This window comes from Budorcas taxicolor, chromosome 16 (genome assembly GCF_023091745.1).
Source record: "Budorcas taxicolor isolate Tak-1 chromosome 16, Takin1.1, whole genome shotgun sequence".
Classification (NCBI taxonomy): Eukaryota; Metazoa; Chordata; class Mammalia; order Artiodactyla; family Bovidae; genus Budorcas; species Budorcas taxicolor.
In genome coordinates this window covers 53339426-53365332 of record NC_068925.1, presented here as the reverse complement: position 1 = coordinate 53365332, position 25907 = coordinate 53339426, and the positions used below count along the sequence as shown (strand labels likewise).

General features: G+C 49.9%; 1 protein-coding gene across 1 annotated transcript in view; it reads left to right on the top strand.

Moving 5' to 3' along the window:
• KAZN (kazrin, periplakin interacting protein) overlaps positions 1-25907 on the top strand; it is a 1324556-nt gene that overhangs the window by 1184312 nt on the left and 114337 nt on the right. Inside the window, exon 4 of the mRNA XM_052653947.1 lies at positions 4601-4792. Coding sequence (XP_052509907.1) covers positions 4601-4792 — 192 coding nt within the window. The remainder of the gene's footprint in view (positions 1-4600; positions 4793-25907) is intronic.

Sequence of the window (25907 nt, the reverse complement as noted above, 5' to 3'; positions counted from 1 at the left end):
CGGTCCTCAGACCTTCCTTTGACCTTCCTTTGTTCTATTTTCATGGGCTTTTCCCTTCCTTGTCTTTTAGCCACCACCATTTTGGACTCCAGTTTCCTATTCTAACTACCTAACATTATGAAGGCCCAGAGAGGGACAGTGACTTGCCCTAGGTCACACAGTGAGGTAGTTGACCTTCTGAGGCAGAAACCCAAGTCTTCCAACTCTCACTTCTTCATTGCTCCTGGGGGATGAGTTCACTCCCCTCAGTGCAGAGGGGAAGGGGAGTTGAGGGCACACACAGTCCTCATCGTGCACATGTTTAAGTGTATCACACGTTCCTATCATTCCATTTCACAGGTGAGGCCACTGAGGCCCAGGGAGGGGCGTGCATGCATGCTAAGTCCCTTCAGTTATGTCTGACTCTTTGCTACCCCATGGGCTGAAGTCCACCAAGCTCCTCTGTCCATGGGATTCTCCAGGCAAGAATGCTGGAGTGGGTTGCCATGCTCTCCTCCAGGGGATCATCCCAACCCAGGGATCACACCTGAATCTCGTGCATAGGCAGTTAGGTTCTTTACCACTAGCACCACCTGGGAAGCCCCCAGGGAGGGGAAGTGCCTGCAGATGGTCCCAGAGCCAGTAAATGGGCTTCAGTCTTGTGAGGTTCTCTGATTGCAGTCCCAGAGCTGTCACCCCTCTTTACCCCTGGAAGGGTCCAGGTGGTGCAAGATCTAGTCTAGTGGGGGCAGGGGCAGTTACGAAGCGTGGACAAGCCTCTCTCTTTCTATGGAGTTGCTTTTCCAGCCTGGTCTCCTGAGACTTGGCTCCGGCAAGAGCCACACCTGGTTCCCGCCCTCCTGCTTGTTCAGAACCTGACTCAAGGGGCAGGGCCTAGGTGTCCGGTATACCTATTAGCAACCTGAGCACAGGGGAGAAAAAAAAAAAAATCCACCTTTGCCACTGTGAGCTCAGGAGAGGGACACGCAGCCCCATCTTGCTCTCATCCAAGTAGTGGTGGTGGGAGGGCAGAGAAGGCTGTGCCAGGCTGCTCTATGCCTTCACCTCCTTCCTCCTGGGACATCATCTAGCACAGCCCTTTCTCATGATGACCCCGTTTCATTGTGATGGAAGTAGGGTTGCTGGATAGAACACAGCACGCCCAGTTACATTTGAATTTCAGATAAACATCGAATCAATGTTCAGCATAAGTATGTCCTGTGTAATAGGACACACTTACATTAAAAATTATTAGTTATCTAAAATTCAAATTTAAATGTGCATCTGGGCTTTTTTGGTTCATTTTGCTTCACTTTGTTTTGTTTTGCTCACTCTGGAAACCACAGAGGGGTGACATGGTCCCCACACAGTGTACATGGCAACTGAGAGCCAGAGAAATCACAACAAGGGTCACAACAAGGCCCTGGGCCTGGATTTGAAGCCAGGTCTCTTGGAATCCTTTGCCGTCTGCATAGATAGCAAACAACCTCAGTGACTTCCTCTGGGTGGTTTGAGAAAGCCCTAAAATAAAAAACAGTTCTGGCTTCTACTTGCCTGGTAATGTAAATATAAATGGGATACGTAGCAGTCACTCACACCCTACTGTGAAATAGACATTTGGTGACCGTTGAGTGGGAACAGTCCCTGGCAGCTGTGACTGGGGAGAGTTGATGAAGGAAAGTGTCTTGGCCTATTTGGGTTGCTATAACAAAAATACTGGATGGCTTATAAGCCACAGAAATGTCTGTCTCACCGTTTTGGAGGCTGGAAGTCTAAGACCAGGCACTGATAAATTCCATGTCTGGTAAGGACCCTCGTGGTGATTCATAGCCATCTTTTTTCTGCATCTTCACCTGGTGGACGGGTCACTAAGCCCATTAGGTTCCATCCCATGATGGCTCCACCCTCGTGATCTGATCAGTTCTCTTCACATACTGTCATCACCTGGGGATTAGGTTTCACATGTGATTTTTTTTTTTCTTTAGGCTGCACTGAGTCTTTGATGCAGCATGCAAGATCTTCGATCTTTACTTGCCTCCTGCAAACTCTTAGTGGTGGCATACGAACTCTTAGTTTCAGCATGTGAGATCTAGTTCCCCAACCAGGGATAGAACCTGGGCCACCTGCATTAGGAGCGTGGAGTCTTAGCCCCTGGACCACCAGGGAAGTCTCTCACATACGAATTTTGACCACAAACATTCAGTCTATGACAGAAAGCGAGAATGAAAGTTCTAGAGTCTTGAGTACAGCTGGAGATGGCAAGCCAGGGCTTGGGGCACAGAGTGTGGCTGGGGTTAACATCTTTTATAATCCGACCCTGGCCTACCTCTCCTTTCCTCCTGCTCCTCCTCCCCTGTAACTGTTCACTGGTTCCCCAGGGAACTCTGGCTTCCCAGCACTTCTCAGGCTGTTCCCTCTGCTCACTGCCCCCGCCCCCTCCCCAGTCTTCCAAGACCTATTTCAAATATTCTGTGCCCCAAGCAGGAACTGCCATTGCTTTGTCTTATAATTACTTGTGTTGCGGCTTCTACACGCAGCAGACTTTTTGAGGCTGAGGGTGTTCCCTTCTTTTTAGACACCAGGCAGTCCTGCAGTATAGACAGCTTGCAAATGTTTGCCTGGAATAAGGGCAGGGGAGGGATCCCCAGTGCAAACTTCCTAGTTTGTAGGTTTGCTAAGAGACTTGGACATTTCCCAGCGGGCACTTGGGTCTGTTCATGTCAGAGCAATCAAGAACTCCTCTGCAGACAGCCTGCCTCCCCAGGGTGCAGGTTAGGGTTCCTTTAGCCCATCTGGGGTCTGGGAGCACCAGTCTGAGGGTAGGACCTGTCTGTGACATTCACCCAGGGGTCCCCAGTGCCTGCAGGAGCAACTGGCTTGGAGTAGGTGCCCGTGAACTCTTGCTGGATGGATGGATGGGTGGATGGATGGATGGAGGGGATTGTCTGATTGTCACATGTCGTCATACAGTGTTCAGGACACTTGAGACCCCTCAGTGAATGCGGGCCTCCCACATTAATGAGGGGTTTGGGGCGTGTCGTCCAAAGCGCTGTCAGAATTGGACCGTGGGTGGGGCCGTTTTAGGGCTGTTGATGTAACTGTGGGGCTGAGACTGCCCGACAGGGAGGAACCTGTGAAGAAGGAAACCCTTCTGGCGGCCCAGAGGCAGGACGAATCTAGCACCTTCAGAACTGAAAGTCCCCCAGGTGGCCTGAGGAAGGCCTCTGATGGGGTGACAAAGCGGCTGATGGGCAGCCAGGGAGGGAGGGTTTAGAGCTCAGAGTGAGGTGCTGCGCCCTGTGTTTCAGGCTGGAGATTGCTGGGGCCTGAGGAGGAGCTGGGTGGCCAAGGAGACCTCCGCTCATGTGGGTGGCAGCTGGACCCAGGTGGCCTCAGAGGAGGTAGTTGATGTGGACCAGGAACAGGGGCTGGAGTTGGTGCCACCTTTCCCCAGGCTTCTGGGGGTGGAGGGACCCCAAGTCCTTGAGGCCTCAGCTCTGCTTCCCCCCAGCCTGCCCCCACAGGCTTGACTCTGCCTTTGGGTCCAGGATCCCCGAGGAGTGCAGGTTGTGGGACCTTAGAGAACACTGCGCACCTAGGAGGACCCTGGTCCTCCCAGGATCAGGAGCCTGGGAAAACAGCCCCGCTTCACTGGCACTGAGCACTTGCTGTATACACGGAGCCCATCTCCTGGAACAGGCCCCATGAAGGGAGGGAGACTCACCACTAACCCCATGAGGGTTAGACCCATTTTACAGAAGGGGCATCTGAGGCTCAGAGAGGGAAGGACTTGCTTGTGACCACACTCGTGGTCAGTGAGGTAGCCAGACCAGAGACCCTGGAGCCTCAAGAGCTGTGCTGCAGCTATGCCCTCTGACCCTCACGGGCAAGGACTGTGCCCGCCCCCCTAAGGATGGAAAGAGCTTGGCCTGTGGCAGAGCGAGGTGCCAACCTGCAGGACGGGGTGAGCGTAGTGATGCTTCCAAGACCAGCCGCTCTGGGCCTGCTTCCATGAGCTTCTCAAAACCTCCTTTAATCAGTCTCTAAGTGAGGTGAGCATCTTGCCTGGGTCTGCACTGTCCTGAGTTACTGTTGCGCCAACTGTGCCTGGAGTCAACCAGGTCTGGGTCCAGACCCCACCTCCATTACCTACACAGTTTATGAACTCACGGAGTTTCTTAGTCTCTCTGCACCTCGACTTCCTAACCTGTGAAATGGGGTGAGATCTCCTGCCTCCAGAGGTTTTGGTAAATGAGGTAAAGCATGTAAAGTGTAGCTGGGTGTGACTGTAATGCTCCCGCCCTCTGCAGGGAGGGAGACCCCGGCCATTGGAGGGATGCTCTAGTTGCAGCCGCAGTGGAGCCCTAGACAGTGCGGAGGGATGCAGGGGTGGGGACCCCACTCAGCGTGCTCTGCAGACTGTGGGTGGGGCCCAGGGCTGGGGCAGAGGCTCTGTGCAAGAAGTTTGTTTTGGGGTTTTCTTCCTGCACACGGTAGGAAAGGTGCTGAGCACAGAGAAAACAGGAAAAGCCAAAGCACCTTCAAACTGTCCCCAGAAAAGTGAGCGAGCACAGCCAGCGCCCCCTGTCCCTTGCTCTAACTGCATGCCCTTCTCCCCTAGCGCTCCTGCGGGAGGAAGTGTCCCGGCTCCAGGAGGAAGTCCACCTTCTCCGGCAGATGAAGGAGATGTTGATGAAGGACCTGGAGGAGTCGCAGGGTGGCAAGTCCTCTGAGGTCCTCTCGGCCACCGAGCTCAGGGTCCAGCTGGCCCAGAAGGAGCAAGAGCTAGCCAGAGCCAAAGAAGCCTTGCAGGGTGAGTGACAAGTCGGGGACAGCTCCCTCCTCTCCCTCACCTGGAGCTCAGCTGGGGCCACAGGGGGCGCCGCGAGCCAGGGTCCTGCGTCTGCAGGGGGAGTGGCGTGGACCCGGGAGTCTCCCAGCACGGGCTGCCCCTTCCTTCTTGGTGGAATCCTGTGTCGTGCTGGGTCGGGTACAGGTGTCATTCCCTCCTGCGGTGTGACCACCTCAGGTTCGCCATCACGGCCGGTCATGGGGCGCTTCCCTCCGAGGCATGATTGGCAGGTAGTCAGTTATCTTTGCTGACCCAGGGTGCTGCCCCAGCAGTTGGGTCTCCTCTTTCCCAGAGCTCTCCGGGTCCTGCGGTGCCTCCCTTACAGGACAGACTGGATGTGCAGGGTCTGTGCTGGAGGACACGTCCATCTACCACTTCACTCATGCTCACCATGGTGGGCTCTGCAGGGGAGGGCTTGGCCTCTTCTTGCTTTTGCTTGTTCTGAAGGAGTTCCCCTCTAAGACATGCAGCACCCAGCCCTGGGTGGGGCTGGGGGAGGAGCTGGGAGAGAAACCACTTGAGGAGACAGGAGGTCAGTGGGCCCACGTGTCACCTGCTTTCCTTAGTGCTGGCCTGGGATACTGGTGGCTGACATACCTCTCTCTCCTGGGAGCCACCTGCCCATACTGTGTCTCAAAAGGTTATTTGAGAAAGATTGGAAGGCTTCTCCAAATAGTCCTGCAACAGGAAACATTGGGGGAGAAAATATTTGGGGAGGTCTACCTTGATCTCTTGAGCCTCTCTTAGTATCTTTGATTCTCCTGGGGAGGAAAGAGGCAATAAAGCTTGGCAGGCTCCTTCCCACTTACCACTGGCTAGAACCGATAAATACTCTCTGAAGATTTTGTTTCTGAAGCCAAAACAGGTTTATTCCTTACATTGATTTCAGCCTGCTGTAGCAAAGACCCCAGAACAGGGTGGCTTAAAGAATCTGTTTGTCCCTTTCTTCTGTAACTATCCCAAGGGTGTTTCAGGCTGGTGGGCATCTCTGCTCCCCTTGGCCTGTGATGGATCCAGGGAAAGAGCTGAAGTGCAGGGTCAGAGAGTGTCTTGGGCAGGAGTGTGATCATTTGGCTGCAGGGAGTGCTCGGGGTCTGTGTCCCAGCTACAAGGCTCCGGAGGGGTAGGAGTGGAGCATGGAGAAGAAGGGATTTTGCTAGATGGTTAGTTGACTCTGTCCTCCTGGGTTTCCCTGACCGGAGGTGTGAAGTGAGCAGCAGAACGTTGGTTAAGCCAACTGTCTGTCCAACACCCCACCACTCAGGAAGCTCAGGAAACCATTGAGCCCTCATCCAGGTGTTCTGGCCCCTTTCTGAATCCTTCTCAGCAGTACACGTTATTCTTCTGGTGGGCCCACTTGGACAATGCTCAAGGTGGTCTGTTTAGGCCATGGCGGGCAGGTGCTCTGTGTCATGGTCCAGCTGACGCCACATGATCAGAAGTCCCTGTGCCAGGCACACACACTTTCTCTACACAAGCCTCTTGCTGTCCAGGCAGATCTGTGCGAGCCCCCTCCACTCCCAGCTTCCCAGAGGCCCTGGAACATCCCTACCTTTCTCAGGAAGGAGAACCCAAGTCTCAGGAGTCTCTCGTACGGGGCACGTGTTCCTGGGCCTGGGACATATGAGCTGGTGTCCTTTGGTCTCCCCAGGCTTTGCGATCCTGCAGAGAGTTGGGAAAGCAGCCAGACACTGTCTCAGCCTCCTCAGCCAGTGTTCATTGCAGGACAGAGACACCTGCCTTCTGTGTCCTGGGCCAAGGAAAGAGCTCTCACCCTTATTCTGCCTTCTGGACCTGTGAGGAGGAGAAATCCCTCTGTCTGCTGTTCCAGGGCCCAGGGGAAATGGGCAGGCAGGCTCATTTACCCTCCACTCCCCAGCTCCTAGGACAGCCGGCCTACACTCTCCAGACCTCAGCTTTCTGATCTGAATGATGGGACAGTAACAGTGAGTTACATGTGGTTATGTTTGTGAAGACTGTTACCATGCTATGCATCCTTCTCTGTGTAGCCCACAGGGCATAGAGCTTTGCAGGCATTTCTTCCCAACTCTGTGCTGTATGATTTCTTATCCATCCCCAAAGGTCTTCAGGGCCTTGCTCAGGGACCCAGAGATCCCCTTGATGGGGCAGCTCCTTTGTAGGAACAATAATCTCATCAAGAAGGATTTGTCAGTATTCATTCAAAGAAAGCTTTATTGAATACCTACTATGTGTTCCAGCGGGCTTTCCTGGTGGCTCAGACAGTAAAGAGTCTGCCTGCGGTATGGGAGACCCAGGTTTGAACCCTGGGTCGGAAAGATCCCCTGGAGAAAGGAGTGGCTACCCACTCCAGTATTCTTGCCTTGGAAAATCCCATGGATGGAGTCTGGTAGGCTACAGTCCATAGGGTCGCAAAGAGTCAAACACAATTGAGCGACTTCACTTTCTTTTTTTCCTACTGTGTTCCAGCACTGTTCTACGTGTTTGGTCTGTGATTCACCCCAGTCCTGCTGGGAGGTATTAACCCCTTTCACAGATGGACACAGCTGAATGAGGTTCAGGGAGATTAAGTAACTTGGCCAAAGTGACAAGCTAATTATCAGCAGAGTCCAAAACTTTATCCACTGTGCTAAACCCCTTTTCTTCCCTCTGGATGAGGTCACTAGGGATGAAGTCAGCCTGGACAGGAGAGACTGGAGGCCACCCTAGCTCAGTAACGGGGACAGCAGATTCTGGAGTCAGATCTGGGCTTGAATCACAGCTCTGTCACTTACTAGCTGTGTGACCTAGGTCAGATTCCTTAACCTCTCTGAACCATAATTCTCTTGCAGAAGGTAATAATACCTGTTTTTCTTATAATTGGGACCAGTTATAACTGGTAGCTACTTCACAGAATTCTTGGGAGGATTAGAGATAGGAAGCACTTGGCCCAGTGCCAAGTACCATTAGTGCAAATATTTAGTGATGATCAGATGAGAGCGGGCTTGGCAGACCTCCTTGGATCTCTTTGGAGATACTGGTCACCTGACTCCCATTCAGGGTGGCCCAGACCCTGACCCCCTGAGCCCATCTGCGTTCAAGGTAGCAAGTGTTCCTGAAAAACAGTGAGGTGATCACCTTCAGCGGCCTCAAGCATCCTGCCTGCCATTCTACAGAGTCACAAAGATGCTTCCTCCCTGGCCACAGCACGTGGTGAGTAAATTGCAGACAGATGTGGGCAGAAGGAGACTGGGGCATGAAAAGGAATTTATATGCCCTTAATGAGAAAGATGAGAATAAATGCACCAGCCAAGAAAGCTGCAGATGTTGGACACTTGTTAACAACCAGCGTCCCTATGGTGGGAAAATGCAGAGCCCCTGAAGACTTCCACTGTGGTGGTCCCCACCTGGCCACCCTCAGTCTGGTAGCTCAGGCTGGTTGAAACTAGAATTTTTTTTTTCTCTATATTTCTATATTTATTTGGTTGCACTGGGTCTCAGTTGCAGCACACAGGATCTTCAGTCTTTGTTGAAACATGCCAAATCTTTAGTTTCAAGATCAGGGATTGAACCCAGGCTTCTTGCTGCACTGGGAGCTCAGAATCTTAGCCACTGGACCACCAGGGAAATCCCCAAACTGGCATTTTTCAGGACGTGAGATTAGGAACCCAAGCAAACACCCAAGACATCAGGCCGCAATTCCAACATCAAAGAATCCAACAAAAAGAATCAAGTCTGGGAGAATTGGGGTTTAGAAGGTTCTACCGGGATGAGTCTGGGAATGTTTGGTTTAGGACCTTGGTCTCACCCTGAGTTCAAAGGCAGAATCTCTGAATGATTGTTTAATAAGGAATGGTGTCGTCGAGTTTATAAACTTACCCCAGAGTCCCTGCATGACCCCAGCCCTACACACGTGGTGAGCTTGTTGCCTGGGGGACTCCTTTAGGGTGTCTTGATTTCCCCCTCAGTTTCGTTGATTTCATTCAAGATTCAAGGCATTACAGAAACAATGCTCATGAAAATTTTCTTCTTCCGTTTTTTAATCACTTAATGGCATGTCGAGTGTGTTGAGCATTTTCCCACAAGGATAAATACTCCTTGAAAACATAATTTTTAGTGACTCCATAATGTTCTGCCAAATGGAAGCCCTGTAATTTATTTAGCCACTTTTCTGTTATTGGATATTTAAGTTGTTTCCACTTTTTTTTTCTTTTCATTCTTGCTGTTATGTAGCAGTGCACTATACAGATCTGTGTAAATCTGTTTTCTTAGGACAGCATTTATCAAACCTTCTGGTCTCTGGACCACTTTACACGCATAAAATTGATGACCTCAAAGAGCTTTTGTTTATATGGTTTAGATCTATCAGTGTTTGCTGTCTTAGAAATTAAAAGCAAAACATGTCTATATTATCAGTTACTTATTTTAAAATAACAACACTAAACCTATTACGTGTTAACATAATTTTTAGGTGAAAAATGACTTTTTTCCTAAATAAAAATACTTGAGGGTGAAGAGCAGCATTGTTTCACAATTTTCAAAAACTTTTTAATGTCTGACTTCGTAGAAGACTGCTGAGTTTTCATAGTTACTCCTCAGTCAAGCTACTGTGATTTGTTGTTTTGATTGAAAATCTAGCATCATACAGATACATATCTGGAAGAGGGAGGAGTAAATTAATTGTCTTATTAGATAACTGTGGATATTTCTCTTGATGCTATACTAGAACTCACCAAATGGTAGTTTCTTAGAGGTGTGCTGAGTGTGGAATCTAAATCCATATCCAATGAAGGTTTTGTGCTCTGGATGGACAAAACCATTGGTCAGATTGGCATTTTGAATGGAGATTGTGGCTCAGTGGTAAAGAATCTGCCTGCAAGGCAGGAGACCCGAGTTCAATCCCTGGGTCAGGAAGATGCCCTGGAGAAGGAAATGGCAACCACTCCAGTATTCTTGCCTGGAGAATTCCATGACCAGAGGAGCCTAGTGGGCTACAGTCCATGGGAGTCGCAAAGAGTCAGACACGACTGAGCAACTAACACACACACATATGGAGATTGTACCCATACATGATTTTTTGGAATCTAACATTGATCACTCAGAAAATAATGGTTCCCTGAGTGATGTGAATCCTCCAAAGGTTGATATATTTCATTGTCCAACATCAAAAAGTCACATCTGTTAACATCACCACCAATCTCTTTAGAAAAGTCTTTAAGTCTTGAGGAGCTGGTAAAATCCTCATGGCAGATCAAGTTTGCCCAAATTCTGATTTTCACTCAAAATTTCAAGTTTTATCAGTGGCAACAAATACTGTCATTTGTTTTCCCAGAAGTAATAGGCTTACTTATTTGGTAACTTATTAGTTCAGTAGTTTGCCAGATACTATAGTGTGTGTTAGTCATTCTTTCCCCACTCCAGTATTCTTGGCTGGAAAATCCCATGGGTGGAGGAGCCTGGTGGGCTGCAGTCCATGGGGTCACTAAGAGTCAGACACAACTGAGTGACTTCACTTTCACTTTTCACTTTCATGCATTGGAGAAGGAAATGGCAACCCACTCCAGTGTTCTTGCCTGGAGAATCCCAGGGACCAGGGAGCCTGGTGGGCTGCCGTCTATGGGGTCGCACAGAGTCGACACGACTGAAGCGACTTAGCAGCAGCAGCAGCAGTCATTCTTTCAATTACAAATGATGTCCTACAAAAAGTGACTAGCTAGCAACTCAGTTTCGCAAATGCTTTTCCTTGAGACTGCCATTGTACTTTGATATGCAACAAAAGAGCTTTAAGTGTACTTTCCATTTTATTTAAAAAATATGTACTTGGGGATCAAGTTTGAATAGAATTAATTATTTTTACCTCTTCCTCAAGGATATTCTTAAGTAAAACTGCCCCTCCCTTTTTTCCAACCATGGGTGCATTGTGTAAGGAACGTAGTTACTACTTATGCAGTTTGATGCCACTGTCGTGATTTCTGCAAGGATGTCAGCATTTTACCCAGCATAGCTTTTTTTTTTACCAACATTACCAATATTTACACAGTAAAAGAGGCAAATAATGTCTAAGTACTGTTATGAAATAGTCTTCCACTTGGACCCCCTGAAATGTTGGTGGTGGTAATGGTGGTGACAGCCGGCATTTCTGAGCACTTTTAGCTCAAAATGCCACACACTTTAGCTCATTTAATTTTCACATGAGTATGAGGTGGGTTATGAATGTGCCAAAATTACACAGCAATACCTGGTTTGGGCCAGGTTCAGACTTCAGCAGGGACAGAGAAGGTATTACTTTAGGGGATATAGCATGGTAAGGAGGCCAGCCTGTGTACGGGAGTGGGGAGGTGGAGGGTGGTAGGGGATGATCACAGTGAACCCCAAGGGTTGGGCCCTGGGGTTCAGGAACATGGAGGTTTTGAGCAGGAGGCAAGCATGAGGAGTGAGGTGTTAAGATGGTCCTGTTGCCCTTTCCCACCCTCTCCTTGCATCTCTCTCCTCCTGGCCTGTGGACACACGTGTTACATATGTGTAGTTCCCCGACATGCCTGTGGATCCTCTCCCTTCTCTGGGTCTTTGCATTTGCCCTTTCTTCTCCCCCAGCCTCCTAAGGGTCATTCTTCCTCCAACTCCCGATTCAGGCTCTGCTTCCAGGAACCTTTCTGGACCATCTCCATTTGATGGGTCCAGGGCCTGTGGTTGGCAGGATCATACCCCTTCACCCCCAAGATGTCTGCCTCCCAGTTTTCTAGAGCATATAGATATGGCGGTTTACATGGCAAATGAGAAGTAAAGTTGTTAATCAGACATCCTTAAGATGGAGGGGTGATCCTGTGGGCCCAGTGTAATCCCATGGGTCCTTCAAAGTGAAAGAGGAGGCAGAAGAGTCAGAGTCAGAGCAAGTCAGGGAACAGGCTGGAGGTTTTATGTGAGGACTCAATCCATCAGTGCTGGCATTGACGATGGAGGCAGGGCCACGAGCCAAGGAACGTGCATGCCCTCTCGAAGCTCGAAAAGACAGAAACAGATTCTTTCCTAGAGCCTCCAGAAGGAAGGTTGCCCTGCCCACACCTTGATGTTAGCCTCCCAAGATCCAGTTCAGACTTCTGATGTCTAGAGCTCTAAGATACTAAATCTGTAGTAATTTACTGCAACAGGAAGAAGAGGCTAGTAAGGGCCCCTCCTCCCTGAGCTTCACAGCCCTAGACACTGACCTCCCTTGGGACTCAGCACACACTGCGGGGGTGTCTGTTTCCTGTCGGGTTTGCCACTTGCCAGGCTCCTACAGGCGCAGCTCCCAGCACAGATGTAGCCTTATTTTCTGAACAAAGCCGATGATTAGTGAGCGCGGCAAAGGAGAAACGATGCCCAGGTTTCCTCTCTTCAGCGTGAGGAGTAGTCCCTGGCAGGGCCTTGTCCCTGCCTCACAACGAGTCACCTGTCCTACACTGAGCTCCTGGAAGGGAGCCTTATTATTAATCTGAGCCTTACTATTTAATCTGCTCGGTCAACAAATGTCTCCTGAAAGCTTCCCCACAACAGAACCTGTGCCTGTGGCTCAGACTGTGTGGAGGCGGATCAGACCCAGGCCCTGCCCAGAACCCAGTGGCACGCCGGAAACCCACAACATACTCAATGCACATTCATTAAATAGTATATTTTTTAATGACCAGACAGGCTGACAGGTAAGAATCTGTGCCACAGATACTCTGCTTTGAGCAGTTCTGGGGTGAAGAGAATGTCCTAGGCCTTGAGCAGCAGGGGACACCAGTGTCCTTTGTTCCTAGCAGGTGTGGCCATGTCTTGGCTGCCTTTGTGAGAGTAACTAGGCCTGCAGACAGTGGGCCGGTAGGTGGCCTGAGTGGCTGTTGAATAGAATAATGTATCATCGCTCCTTGGATGGTTCTGCCCACCTGCTTTTTTTTACACACACATCCTTGTCTCCAACACTGTGTGGGTTTGAAAAGCAACTTAATGTTTCCTATTTCCCTTCCCACATCCGCACTCCATTCTTTGTCTCATTCCTTGCATCAGAGGATTTGTTCATCTTCTGGGCAGTCTATTGCCCTGGGTTGAATTTATATGCTCCCCTTTGATAAGTAAGTCATACACAGAAGCTTCCACTGTTTTCTTGGGCCATCTAGCCTGATGCCCTGGCGGCTGTTGCAGCCCCCCGCCCACCCAAAGCCAGCCCCTCTGTCCCACAGCCCTGATGTCAAAGACACTTATGTGATACATCTTAGAATTTGGTAGAAGCTTCCAGAGAGTTTTAACTCTACTGACAGAATATCTTCAAAATATGCTACTGACTTTTTAACAGTTAACAGATACCCCTTGGAAGCATCTTAGACTCTAGGTTTGATCCAGGTGAAAATAATCTGGGGTCAGGTCAAAGAAGTGTCCAGAATCTTTGCTGTCTGTCACAGCTCTGGCTAGGCTATGTGTCTCTGGCAGGTTAGCTGCTTCACATGGCAGCTAGAGTCCCAAAAAAGAGCACATTCTGTGATGCATATGTTTTTTTTAATAAATGATTCTTTGGAGTCGTTTGAGATTTCCAGAAAAGTTGCAGAGTCCCTGTGTGACCAGTTTGCCCATCATCAGCACCTTAGATGCTATAGCACATTGCAAGAGTGCTTTTCAAGCCTCCTGCTGCTTGTTTGCTGAGGTCTCATTGCCCAGAGCAAGTCACATGATCATGCCCCATGTGGGCGGAGGCTCTCGAGGCTTTGGTTCCCAGAAAGTGGAGTTTGTTGGTGGCCGTGACTGCGGATCCACAACAGAGAGCGTTTTTTATTTATTTTTAATTTAATTTTTATTTTATATTAAAGTTGATTTACAGTGCTGATAGTTTCAGGCATACAACTAAGTGCTTTAGGTACGCATATACATGTATCTGTTCTTTTCAGATTTGTTTCCCATTTAGGTAATCGTAGAATATTGAGGAGCATTCCCTATGCTATTCAGTAGGTCCTTGCTGGTTGTCTGTTTTATATATGAGTATATATACGGTAATGCCAGACTCCAGACTTATCCCTCCCTGCACTTTTCCCCTTTGGTAACTGTAAGTTTGTTATTGATATCTGTGAGTCTGTTTCTACTTTGTAAAAAATTCATCTGTATCATTTTTTTAGATTCCACATATAAGTGATATCATGTGATAATTGTCTTTCACAGAGGACATTTTAACTAGAACCATATCCAGAATTTGCTTAGAATCTGGGGTTCTGGTGACACATGGCATCAACCTTGTCCCTTTGGGCTTCTTTGCTTTTTATAGATTTTTGTATCTGAGTGTCCTCTCTCCTCACCCTGTCTGGGGATTTCCCCCTGGGTCCTTGACTCTATGAATTGGAAAGGCAGCCAGTCCAGTCCCTCCCCCCACGTACCCTTTGTCACCGTTTCAGTGTCCCTAGACCAGAGTCTACTCTTGTGGCCCCCCAAGCAGTTACTCTTTCTGGGGTCTCCTTCAGTGCTTTGAATTGAATTCTCAGTAGATTACATTATGTATTAATGTTCTGATTGTGGCAGTTATAAAATACATTGGCAGTTATAATATAAAATATATTTTATAATATAAACTAATATAAAATACACTCCATTTATCCTGAGAAAAGCAGCAAGACTGGTTAATTTGAAAATACACAGACACCCTCCAGGACTTACCCTCCACATATCTGTTTAGGAAGCAAGTACCACAGCCCAACCTCTGTTCCCTATTTAGGGAAAAATACTTCATACACCCATTTTGTAGTTGGGATGACTGAGGTGTGAACACATAATAAATCCCTTTTGAGCAATAATCACCTCGGCTAGCTTCTTTATTATTATTTTTTTAATTGGAGTACAGTTGCTTTACAGGGTTGTGTTGGTTTCTACTGTACAGCAAAGTGAATCAGCTATGTGTATACTCATGTCCCCTCTTATTTCACTTTCCTTCCCACTTAGGTCACCACAGAGCATCCAGTAGAGTCCCCTGTGCTAGACAGCAGAGTCTCATTAGTTACCTGTTTATACATAGTGTCAGTAGTGTATATGTCAATCCCAACCTTCTAGTTCATCCCACCCACCTCTTGCCAGCTTGGTGCCCATACATTTCTGTCGCTATTTCTGTTTGTAAATAAGACCATCTATAACATTTCCCTGGTGGCTCAGAGAAAGAATCCGCCTGCAGTGTAGCAGCTACAGGGCATGCATGTTCGATCCCTGGGTCAGAAAGATCCTGACCTAGAGGAAGGCATTGTAACCTACTTCAGTATTCTTGCCTGGAGAATCCCATAGACAGAGGACCTGGCAGGCTACAGTCCATGAGGTCAAAAAGAGTTGGACACGCCTGAAGCAACTTAGCATGCACATACTATTTTTCTAGATTCCATATATATGTGTGAATGTATGATATTTTTTTCTTTCTGACTTACTTCACTCTCTATCAGCTAACATTTATTTAGCACTTGGACTTAGCTTTGCTGCATGAACCCATTGACCCTCCCAACAACCCTTGTTAGAAGAAGAGTAGTGTTTATTAGCCTCAGTTTCCCCACCTACAAAATGGGGATGAGAGAGGCTCGGATTTTTCTAGTTTCCTGGCTGTTAGACTTGATCCCCAGTGACCTTGGTTTCCAAATCTCTGTTCTTACAGATTCTCTTGATTCTAAGGTCTTCGGGGTGGTCATAGTCGAAGAGAGGAAAGGAGTGAAATTGGGAAGAAAGAAGACAGAGGGCCAGATCTGGATTTGGAAGCACAGTATTCTTGAGTGTCATTCTGGGGCCCTTTGAGGCACCGGAATTTATGGATTCATTCCTAGTCATTGCTCTGGAGGTTGTCCCAGGGGGTGGAAGTATTAAGGCTGGTCTCTGGGACACACAAGCCAAGAGCTTCTCTTCCCAGCCTCCTCTCCCTGCGCAGCTCAGTGAACACACTTCAGCCCCGGGACCTGCCAGTGGCCTCAGCCACCATATTTAAGGTGTGAGCACGGGCTGCGGACCTTGAGCCACTGCTTTGGTTAATCCCCACTCCCCTCCCGGGAAGGTCAGAGACTGATCTGCTGAGAGGAGGAGAGCAGAGCTCAGTGTGAGAACAGCCAGGCTCTCGAGCTGCCTCTCAGAAGACGTTGCCCGAGACCCTGTTCAACCCTGTTTGGAGCCGTGGTCTCCATCACTGTGTGAGCCATCTTGCCGTGATGGACAGGACAGGGTCCTGAATCTGTGGCAGAGAGTGAGAGAGTCACACTGGCCTCTGTCCTGGGAAAAGAGCTTTGGCCTGAGCCAGGCCAGGGTGGAAGTAGGGGAAGAGTGTTCAGAGCTGGCCCTCCTTCTGGGGCGGCTGTGGGTGGGCACCAATCCAAGGTGGCCATGGACAGGGGGTCAAATTTGACAGGGGCCTTAGCTGTGATTCTCCTCAGTCCTGGTTGGGTCCCCTGGGAGATGCCCCTGATGATGGTCAGACAGGAAAGGAGGGAGCAGGGCCTCGGGGGCCTTCCGTGAAACGTGGGGCAAGGGGGGACAGAGGTGGCACAGGTTCGGTCAGACACAGCAGGCCTTCTCAGGGACCTCTTGGGCTGGCCCTGTGCCGAGCCCTCCACACCCCACCTTCACTTGCTCCTCAGATCCAGTGCACAGTGTAGGTGGAGTTAGCCTGGCTTTACAGTTGGGTAAACTGAGGTTCTGGAGGGGTTTACAGCATGCACGTCTCAGTGTTTAAGCTTGAAGTCTCCTGCCTGACACAGATCCTGTCCTGCTTTCAATTCTGATCAGTAGAAATCTCTCCAGTGTTGATAAAATCGTACCGAGAACCCCACTCATTTATTCATTCAGCAAACAGTGAGGTTCTGCTATTTGCCAGCCTTTGTTCTGGGCCTTTGGGGTATATCTATGAGCAAAATAGAAGGTCCATTTTTCGTGGATCTGCTGTGTAACAAACAGCCCCCAAATCCTACTGGCACAAAACAGCCTGCATTTTTCTTACATCGTATGATTTTATGTGTCAGGAACTTGGCAGCTGGGCAATTCTTTGGCTGGGAGATTTTTCAGTTCCACATGGTGGATGGCATTGGTTGGGTGGGGTCCTGCTGTGATGGGCTTTTCCCCTGCAAAGTCTAAGCCAGCTTCATTCACATGTCTGGGCCCTTGGTGAGACTGACAACCCAAAGACCCATTTGTGGCCCCTCCTCAAGGCAGTCAAACCTCCTACACAGGCTCAGGGATCCCACAGAAAGGGTTCCGGGAAATCAAGGAGCAGGCTCTAAGGCTTGTCAGCCTCAGGCATCACTTGGTGTCATTTCCGCCACATTCTGTTGATGACAGGCCAGCCACAAGGCCAGCCAGACTCCGCACTATAAAAAGCACGTATGGGAAGTATTATTGTGTCCATCTTTGCAAAAATACCATCTGCCACACAGGGGAAGGAGAAGGCCAACAGCAAACAAGGAACATAGAAAAACAAAATCATAAGTGTTAGGGGCTTATCAGTACTATGGGGGACATGGAAATTTTTTGCAGTGGGATGAGATAGGAAACCCAGTCATTCCACTTCTAGGTCTTTATTCACCTAGGAAATATATATCCACACAAAGACTTGTACACAAATGGTCCTAGCAGCTTTCTTTATAATAGCCAAACGCTGGAAGCAGCCCAAAAGTCTATCAACAGAGGAATGAATAAACAAACCAACATAACCTGCGGTGGAATTCCACTCGGCAATAAAGCAACAAACTATTGAGATGTGCAGGCACGTGGTACATCTCAGGCTCATTATGCTGAGTGCCAGAGTCCAGAAAGAAAAAAAGTGTATCCTGTATGGTTCCATTCACATGAAACTCTAGAAAATGAAACCCGATCTGCAGAGACAGAGAGATCAGTGGTTGCCTGGGAGATGGGAGGAGGGGCAGGAGTGTGGCTTTCAAGGGGGAAGAGCAGACAAACTTTGGGATGACGGATGTTTACGTATGTCGGGTTATATCAAATGGTCCGGGTTACATATGTGCAGTTTATTATATGTTATTTATTATCTGTAGAGGTGTTTAAAAAAAAAAGAGGGTCTGGTGGCTTAGGAATCCTGGGTTAGGGGGCATTTTGCAGTGAAGGGCATTCATCGCCCTGCGGGCCCCAATCAGGCAGCCTGCAGCTTCGCCTTCATGCTGGCCACAGAGGGGACTCAGCCCCAGGTGGGCAGAGCCCTGTCCTGTCGGGACCTCAGCACCTGAGGCTCTTGGGCTCCACGAACAGGCAGACATCAGTGAGGTCCAAGGCTGCATGTGCTCTGGCCTGGGCTCCCAGCCCAGCTCTTTAAATAGGTCCAGCCACATGAGCTGGCCAGTGGCTGTGACAGAAGCTGCTAACAACCTGGCAAGCTTCATGCCCAGAGCCTGACGTGGGGGCACAGAAGGAGGAGAGGCATTTTGGGGAAACCCTAAACGAAACACTCAGCAATTTAGAAAGGAGTGTTCTGATTCAGCTCAGGGAGCAGGTACCATGCTAGGGAAAAGATGGAGATTAAAATCCAATGGCTTCAGAGTATTTTAAAGATTAACACTTATGTTTAATGTGTAGGGAATGAATGCAGTTTTTTGTGTATTTATTCGATAGTGCTCTGGGCCAGGACCGCATGGGCTGTAAAACCCATGAATGATCTCAGAGAGGTCTCCCCATTTTTCAGATGAGAAGATGGAGAGCCAGAGAAGTAAGCTGCTGCAAGGTGGAGCTTAATGGAAGGAAGGTGTGCCTGACTCTAGGACCTCGGGGGTTTAGCCAGTGCCCTACACAGCCCCATGGGGAGCCCACGGCTGCTTGTTTAAATGATTAACAGGGTTTTGTTTGTTTGTTTGTTTAGCCCTTTCTGCATGCTGACTCTTTATTCTTTTCTTTTTTTTTTTCAGTTTTTAATTGGAGGATAATTGCTTTACAGTGTTGTGTTAGTTCCCTCTGTACGACCGTGTAAATCAGCTGTGTGTATACATACGTCCCCTCCCGCTGGAGCCTCCCTCCCGCCCCACCCCTCCAGGTCCTCACAGCCGGGGCTGAGCTCCCTGTGCTTTGGAGCAGCCTCCCACTTGCTGCTTCTTTCATGGTCGAATATAGAATATACATGCCGGTGATGCCCTCTCAGTTCCTCCCACCCTTTCCTTCCCCCTCTGTGTCTGCACGTCCATTCTCTGTGACGTGTCTCTATGATTTTTAATGATGAATCATTTGTGATGTGCTTCTTGGTGACAGGCTGGGCCTGTGAATTAGAGGCAGTGGTGTTAGTGGCGCTGGCAGTCCAGGGTCCAGGGCTCTCCAGCCTCTGTGGGCCTCATCTGGAAAGTGGGAGGGTTGGGCTAAGTGTTCTTACGAGTCCCTATTGTAATGTACCTCAAGCAGCAGACTCAGAATGCAGGGGAAATATCTGTCTGTCGGGGAGATCGAGCCAACCTCTGAGAAAGCCGAGACAGCAGCTTAACGCTGCCTGCAGAGTGGTGATAGAGGTGGTAACAGCATGGCGTGTCCCCCCGTCACACCAGCTGGGCCTCTGCCTGCCACCGGGCCTGCCACTCTCACCCCAGCCCAGGACCAAGACCTACACCCCAGGGCCAGCCAGCAGCCCTCAGCCTCTGACCTTTGCAGCCCATTACCTCCAGAGAAACTTGCTCACCCAGGAGCTCTGGGCCGTGAGGATCTAGAAGCATCTTTCTGATTCAGGCCTTGCCAGAAGAGTGGTACACAAGGAAAGAAAAGACTTCAGCAAGAACCCCTGGGCTGGCACTTACTGGACAGCCCAGTGGTTACGACTTCGCCTTCCAGTGCAGGGGGCGAGGATTTGATCTCTGGGGAGCTAAGATCCCACGTGCCTCACAGCCAAAAAGAGCAAAACATATAACAGAAGTAATGTTGTAATAAATTCAATAAAGACTTAAAAAGAAATCTTTAAAAAAAAAAAAAACCCTGGGCTCAGGCAGAAGGCAGGGGATGGAGCAAAGGAAGTGATTCTTCCCATTTGCAGTCACTTGAGGACAAGAAAGGGGCGCACCCTTGCTTGGTCTCCACTCACCATCACTCGGGCTGGGGAGGGAGCAGGGAACACGGTGCCCTCCATGGTCTTCCTGGCAGGAGACGAAGGTCGGAGCTCAGATGGTACCAACAGGTCACATAACCAGAAAAGCCAAGCTGCGGGATGCTGCCCGTGACCAGTCAATGTTCCTAACAGCTGCCAAGCCCTCCAGGAAGCGGCTGGAGCGAGCTTCTCCCAGTCGGTCTCGGCCCCCAGCTGCCTGGAGACAGGCCTGGGGAGATGCTCATCCTAGCGCTGCTGTCTCCCACCCAGCGTTCAGCACTGGGTGCAGCATGTGGCCTGAGATGAAGGCGGAAGAGGAAAGCAACACGGAGCCCTCAGGACAGTCCCTTCCTCAGGGAGGCGGCTATTGACTCAGTGCTTTAAGGGTGGGGGCGCCTTGAAGTCAGGGTCTGAAACGTGTTTGTGTCTCTGTGATTGTCCCACTCCTGCTGCCCGGGAGTGAGCAAGGCTGGGGAAGCAGGACAGAGCAGAGACGGGATGTGTGCTGAGCCCACGGGGCTGGCACCCAGTAGGTGTGCAGGAAATGGACCAAGAGCAGGGGGAGGGCTCACATCCCATGTGAACGTGTGCACGGGGTGTCTCTGGTCTGGAGGGCCTGGTCACGGGCGGTGTTTCTCAGCCTGACTTTTCTGGTTTCATGACCTGTTGGGACCATCCAAGCCCTGACCTTTGTCTTCTGCCAGGATGACCATGGTGTGCGTTGTATTCCCTGCTTCCTCCCCAGTCTGGGCGATGGCCTAGGTAGGTAGGTGTACCTCTTTTTTGTTGTCAAGTGACTGCAGATTGGGGGAGATTCACTTCCTTCAAGGGTAGAACGGGCTGGGGTGGTACCCAGAGGGAGAGGGACTGGGTACCTGGGCCAGTCCTACCAAGGCAGGGCAGTTTCCTGGCTGGAGTTCCCAGAGAATTGTGACTCTGGAGAGCCTCCACAGAGGCAGTAGGCTCACATGCTTCCCAGGACCACTCGGGGGCCAGCTCAGCATCCCACCATCCTACAAAGATCCCTGCTATTCTCCTTATCTCCACGTGAGGAACATAAACTCAGAGGGGTCGCATGACATGCCCAGGGGCATGTGGGTAGTAGAATCAGGACCAGGCTTGTCCCCTCCACTTGAACTTGGACAAGTTGCTCGAGTCTCCTTCCCCATAGGTAGAATATCCGCATTGGTATCATAATAGCATCTACTCAGTGGCTGTAGGGATTAAATGAGGTGATTCATAAAAAGAGGTTGGAACAGTAAATATTTAATAATTAAATATCTGCTATCCTTCCTTTATTATTTTTCTTTTACTGGGTTCAGAGTGATTGTATACTTTATTTTCCAAACGAGGAAAGTTTTATAAGAGAAAGAGGGCCTACTGAAAGTTGTCCTGATGGTAAGGGATAGACAGGGGATCTGGGATGGACGTGTACACGCTGTTATGTGTATAATGAATAACCAACAAGGACCTACTGTATAGCACAGGGAACTCAGCTCAGTATTATGTAACAGCCTAAATGGGAAAATAAATTGATACATGTATATGTAGACTTTAATCACTTTGCTCTATACCTGAAACACACATAGTGTTTATCAACTATACTCCAATATAAAATTAATAAAAGTTGTCTTCCAACAGTCAGCGCAACCTGGGACTGTCTCAGACAGATGGGATCTATAGCCCTTGGCCACAGATAGGATGTGAGGAGGTGACAGGTGTCAGATAGGTACTTCAGGTCAGAGGAAGGCATAAGCAAAGCTGTGTATGGAGGATGTTTGTTGTACACACAGGTGACCAGGAGGTGGCTGAGGGGCCCCCTGCCCCGCTGGACAGGAGGAACAACATCCCTCCACCTGTACCCTGAGCCCATGGCCCAGAGAGCATCTTTCCCTCAGCCCAGGTTCATCCACGTGCTCTGAGGCTACATGCGCAGCCAGCGTCACGATTTACAAGGGCCCGATGGACCCTGCCGTTCTTTGCGGACCAGAAAAAGGCGTGATGTCTGCCACGACAGAGTGGCATAGTATGACACCCGAGAAGCCGTTCCGATACCCTGTTGAGCAGGAGGGAGCAGAGGTGGAGACGGATGCTATGAATTCGCAGAGCGCGTCTCCAGTTGACACCAGAGGAACAAAGCTTTCGGGTGGCGGCTCCAGAAGAAAGGACGAGGGAGGTGGAGAGACGGGAGGAGACTCCTGTCTCCAGCCTGTGTGGCTTTCCTCGTAAACCTCAGCGAGAGCACGTGAGGCCTTGAGAAGGTGGGGTTTCCAGACAACCGTTGTTACCCACCCACATGGACCTGGTGTCTCGCAGTGGAGCAAGGTGTTCCTGGGGGCTCAGGTTCCCAGAGGGGTCAGAGCAGCCTCCCCCGTGGAGCAGGGAGTGAGGGGAAGTGACCGGAGCTGTCGGCCAGGCTCTGTGTGGGGAGATGATATCCGCCAGCTAGAAGCTAGAAGCTGCGGCCTAGACCTGTATCTTAACTCCCAACCCTGAATGCTCACTGAGCTTCTTCACTTTTTACTGTCTCTGGTCCTAAAACAGATTTCTAAACTTTCTAATGGAATCTTGAACCCAGTAGAGCAGTTTATACGTAAAGATCTTCCCTCAAGAAGGATAGGCCAGTCACCAGTCTGTGGATTGTAAATGAGTATTTTTTAAATTAATGTGACGCCTGCTAGCCTAATTTAATAGCCTCTGTGCAAATTAGAAAAAGGCATGTAGTCTATGGCCATACCACCCTGAACGCACCCGATCTCATCTGATCTCGGGAGCTAAGGAAGGTCAGGCCTGATTAGTACTTGGATGGGAGAAAAAGGCACATAGACAGATTAGGAAAAGGTGCGTCCCCATGCCCCACCTTGAGCACAGCCCTGCTGACCTGTCGCCTGTCGCTGGCAGGCAGCACCTGTGTGTGGCCACATTCCTAAGGGGTTGCAGTCCTTTTGCAGGGTTTGGCAGTGGGGCAGAGAGGTGCCTCTGCTCCAGATAGCTGTGACCCTGCGCTAAACTGCACAATTTGACAAGCGGAACACCAGCTGGATTTTATCTCCCACTCAGCTTAGCTACCAGGCACTTTGGGGCAGAGTACCAGCTGTGCAACTGTCTATGGTGGTCCTGGGTGGGAGTCATGGCCATCTTGGCTGGCTGTTTGGCATAAAGACCGGTTTCATCTTGATTTCATCTTAAGACTTTTAGGATGGAAAGGTACAGCAATGCCTTTTTAACTGAGTTTTATACCACACCCCAAGCTTGCTGAAACCATGATGCCCCAGGTATGGTGACCCATCCAGGGTACCTTTCTCACTTGGAGGAAATAAGAAGTGAAGTGCCTGTTAGAAGGGACTTATCCTGGGCAGCCAGCAGAAGTCCAGAAGGGGCTGTCCTCTGGAGGGAGTTAGCATTTATTGAATGCCCAGTGTATGCCAGGCTCTCTGATACATGTCCCATTTTATCCTCACAGCCAGCCCATGAGAAGGGGTTCTGTTATCACCCCAACTTCACAGAGGAGGTCACTGAGGTTCTAGGGGAAAGGAATTTGCATGGGACACTCAGATGGTTGGCGCAGCCAGAATCAGCACCCCAGCCCATTCATTCTGCCTCTAGATCTTACACTCCTCACCATTGTACCATCTGTCTGTTGACACCTGAAGTTTCCCTGAGCCCTTAAAAATGTGGGTTTGGATGGAGGCAGGCAGTCTTGGGCTTGGGAAGGATGAGGCCTCTCAGCTTGTCCCCTGCTGTTTTCAGCACCCCGAAACCTTGAAGGGGCACCTGGCACAGGGCTGTCCAGAGATGGTCCCCATGTCCTGGCAGGGTGGCTGGAGGCACAGTGCTGCATCTTCCCACCACCTCAGTTCCTAAAGATGTCTTCCCCTGGCCTCGCAGCCTAGCGCAGGAAGCACAGATGCAGGCTCGGGAAGAAGTCCCAGCGAGTAATGACAGCCCGCAGGGCACCCTCCAGCTGACACCCTCGGCTCCTACTCGGAGCTCTGTTGAGGGAGCACTGGCCCCCTGGCAGGAGTCTTGCAGCTTGCCCATGACCGTCAGAGCAGAAGGCCAGAATGTCCTTTGGGCCTGTTCAAGGCAGCAGGGAGCCTTTTCCTTACTCCAGAAATGAGCAGGGCGTGTTTCTGAGGTTTCTCTAGACACCCAGAGAACACTTTCCCCCTCCCCAGGTGCCAGAGTTTTATCTGGGGCACCATCTGACTGCACTGTTCACATGGGGCTGGGTGGGCATGGTGAAACTGTGTACCCCCAACCCCCAGCCCAACCTTTACCTTGCCTGGGATGCCCAGCTTAGCACATTCCAGGTGGGCCCTGGGCTTGGTCCCAGGGCTGAAAGAGGATGCAGTTAGATTAAGAAAATGCAAATTACAGCAACCCAGAGATATCACTGCTCACCTCTCAGATGGGCAAAAATCCAAATATCTTATCACACAAGCACACTCTTGGCACACCTCACCCATAGTTGGTGGAAACACTGGGTGGTGTGATCCCCCATAGAAGGAAATTCAGGTACAATTCACAAAGTCTCATCTGCATTTACCTTCTGACTCAGCAGAGGGATTGACCCTGAGGATAAAACATCACGGATATGAAACAAAGTTATTATCCGCACTGCAGAATACATTCAGAGGGTTCAAATAAGGGAAAAACAAGAAGCATATCTTGATGTTTACCTAGTAGATTTGTTGACAGTGCTTTTGGTGTGATAATCCTTGAATTATTTTGTTGTTATGGAATAGAGCTAATGAGTAAATACATTCTGTCAGGTAGAAGGTTCTGTCTGTAGAAGAAGGGAATGTGGAAAGGAGGAATGTGTGGGATTGGATTTGGGACATCAGGATGCCTTTTCTTCCCTCTGTCTGCGCTGGGTCTCTGTTGCTGCACGCGGGCTTTCTCTAGCTGCCGTGACTGGGGGCTCCTTTCTAGTTGTGGTGCTAGGCTTCTCCTGTTGCAGCGCACAGGCCCTGGGCACGTGGGCTCAGTAGTTGTCACGCACGGGCTTAGTTGCTCCACGGCATGTGGGATCTTCCCAGACCAGGAGCTGAACCTGTGTCCCCTGCATTGGCAGGCAGATTCTTAACCACTGGACCACGAGTAAAGTCCCCAGTATGCATATTTGATGACGTATGTGTTTGTAATCATGGAAGGGACAAGGAAGCAGTGTGACCCCCAGTAGCAGTGAATACGCCAAGTGCCTGCAGCTCTGTTTCTCAACGCTGTCCCCCATGAGGAGGAGCCAGGGCCCCTTGGACACATGGAGGATTCCAGGTGTGAGGCAGTGGAAAGTAACAGAGTGTGACTAAAACATCTTGCCACTCTAAAAAGCAGGGATGCGTCCAAAGACAGATGGTTGGAAAGACCCAGGCACTGGCTTCAAGAGGCTCCTGCTGGCAAAGATGGGACAGTTGGAACATCCAAAAGAATGAGAGGAATAGATTAAGCAAAGCGGGGAATAGAGGGGGAAAGATGAACACGAATTAATAAGTGTAGATTTAATTGAAAATCATCAGTTATGGACAAACTGCCTTCAGGGGCCTCCTGATGGGGTACACTGTGAGCATACAGCATCATCTATGGATTAGCTGGGTTGGGAGCCAGGCAGCTTCCATGTTATGAAAGACCCACAGAAGGCAAAGGGCACCTCCCAGATTAAAGGAGAGTCAGGAACCCCGGCAGTTCATTGCAGCGCTTGATCTCCGGGTCTTGAATAAGGACCGTATATTTGGGGACTCTTGAGTATGGACCGTGTGTTGAGTATGGACCATGGATGGTATTATCACATCAGTGCAGAGTGAACTGCAGTGGCGGCAGGCTGCTGGGAACTTGATGCTCTCAGGACGGCACGGCCCCCACGGCCTGTCTTGGGGGCTCCGCCAGTTTGGCAGCCCTGATTATGCGTAACGCTCTCCTTGCCCTGCGCTGCGCTGCACTGGCCGAGCACCAGGAGCAAATGTGAATCCTCGTTTGCAGATAGGAAGCCCATGTACAGTGATATTACTTCTCTTTATGAATATTTTAATATTGAAGTGGCACATCCCGGAAAGTGCTGACCTGAAGCTTTCCTTGCTTGGCACGTTCCAAGCGGTTCCACAG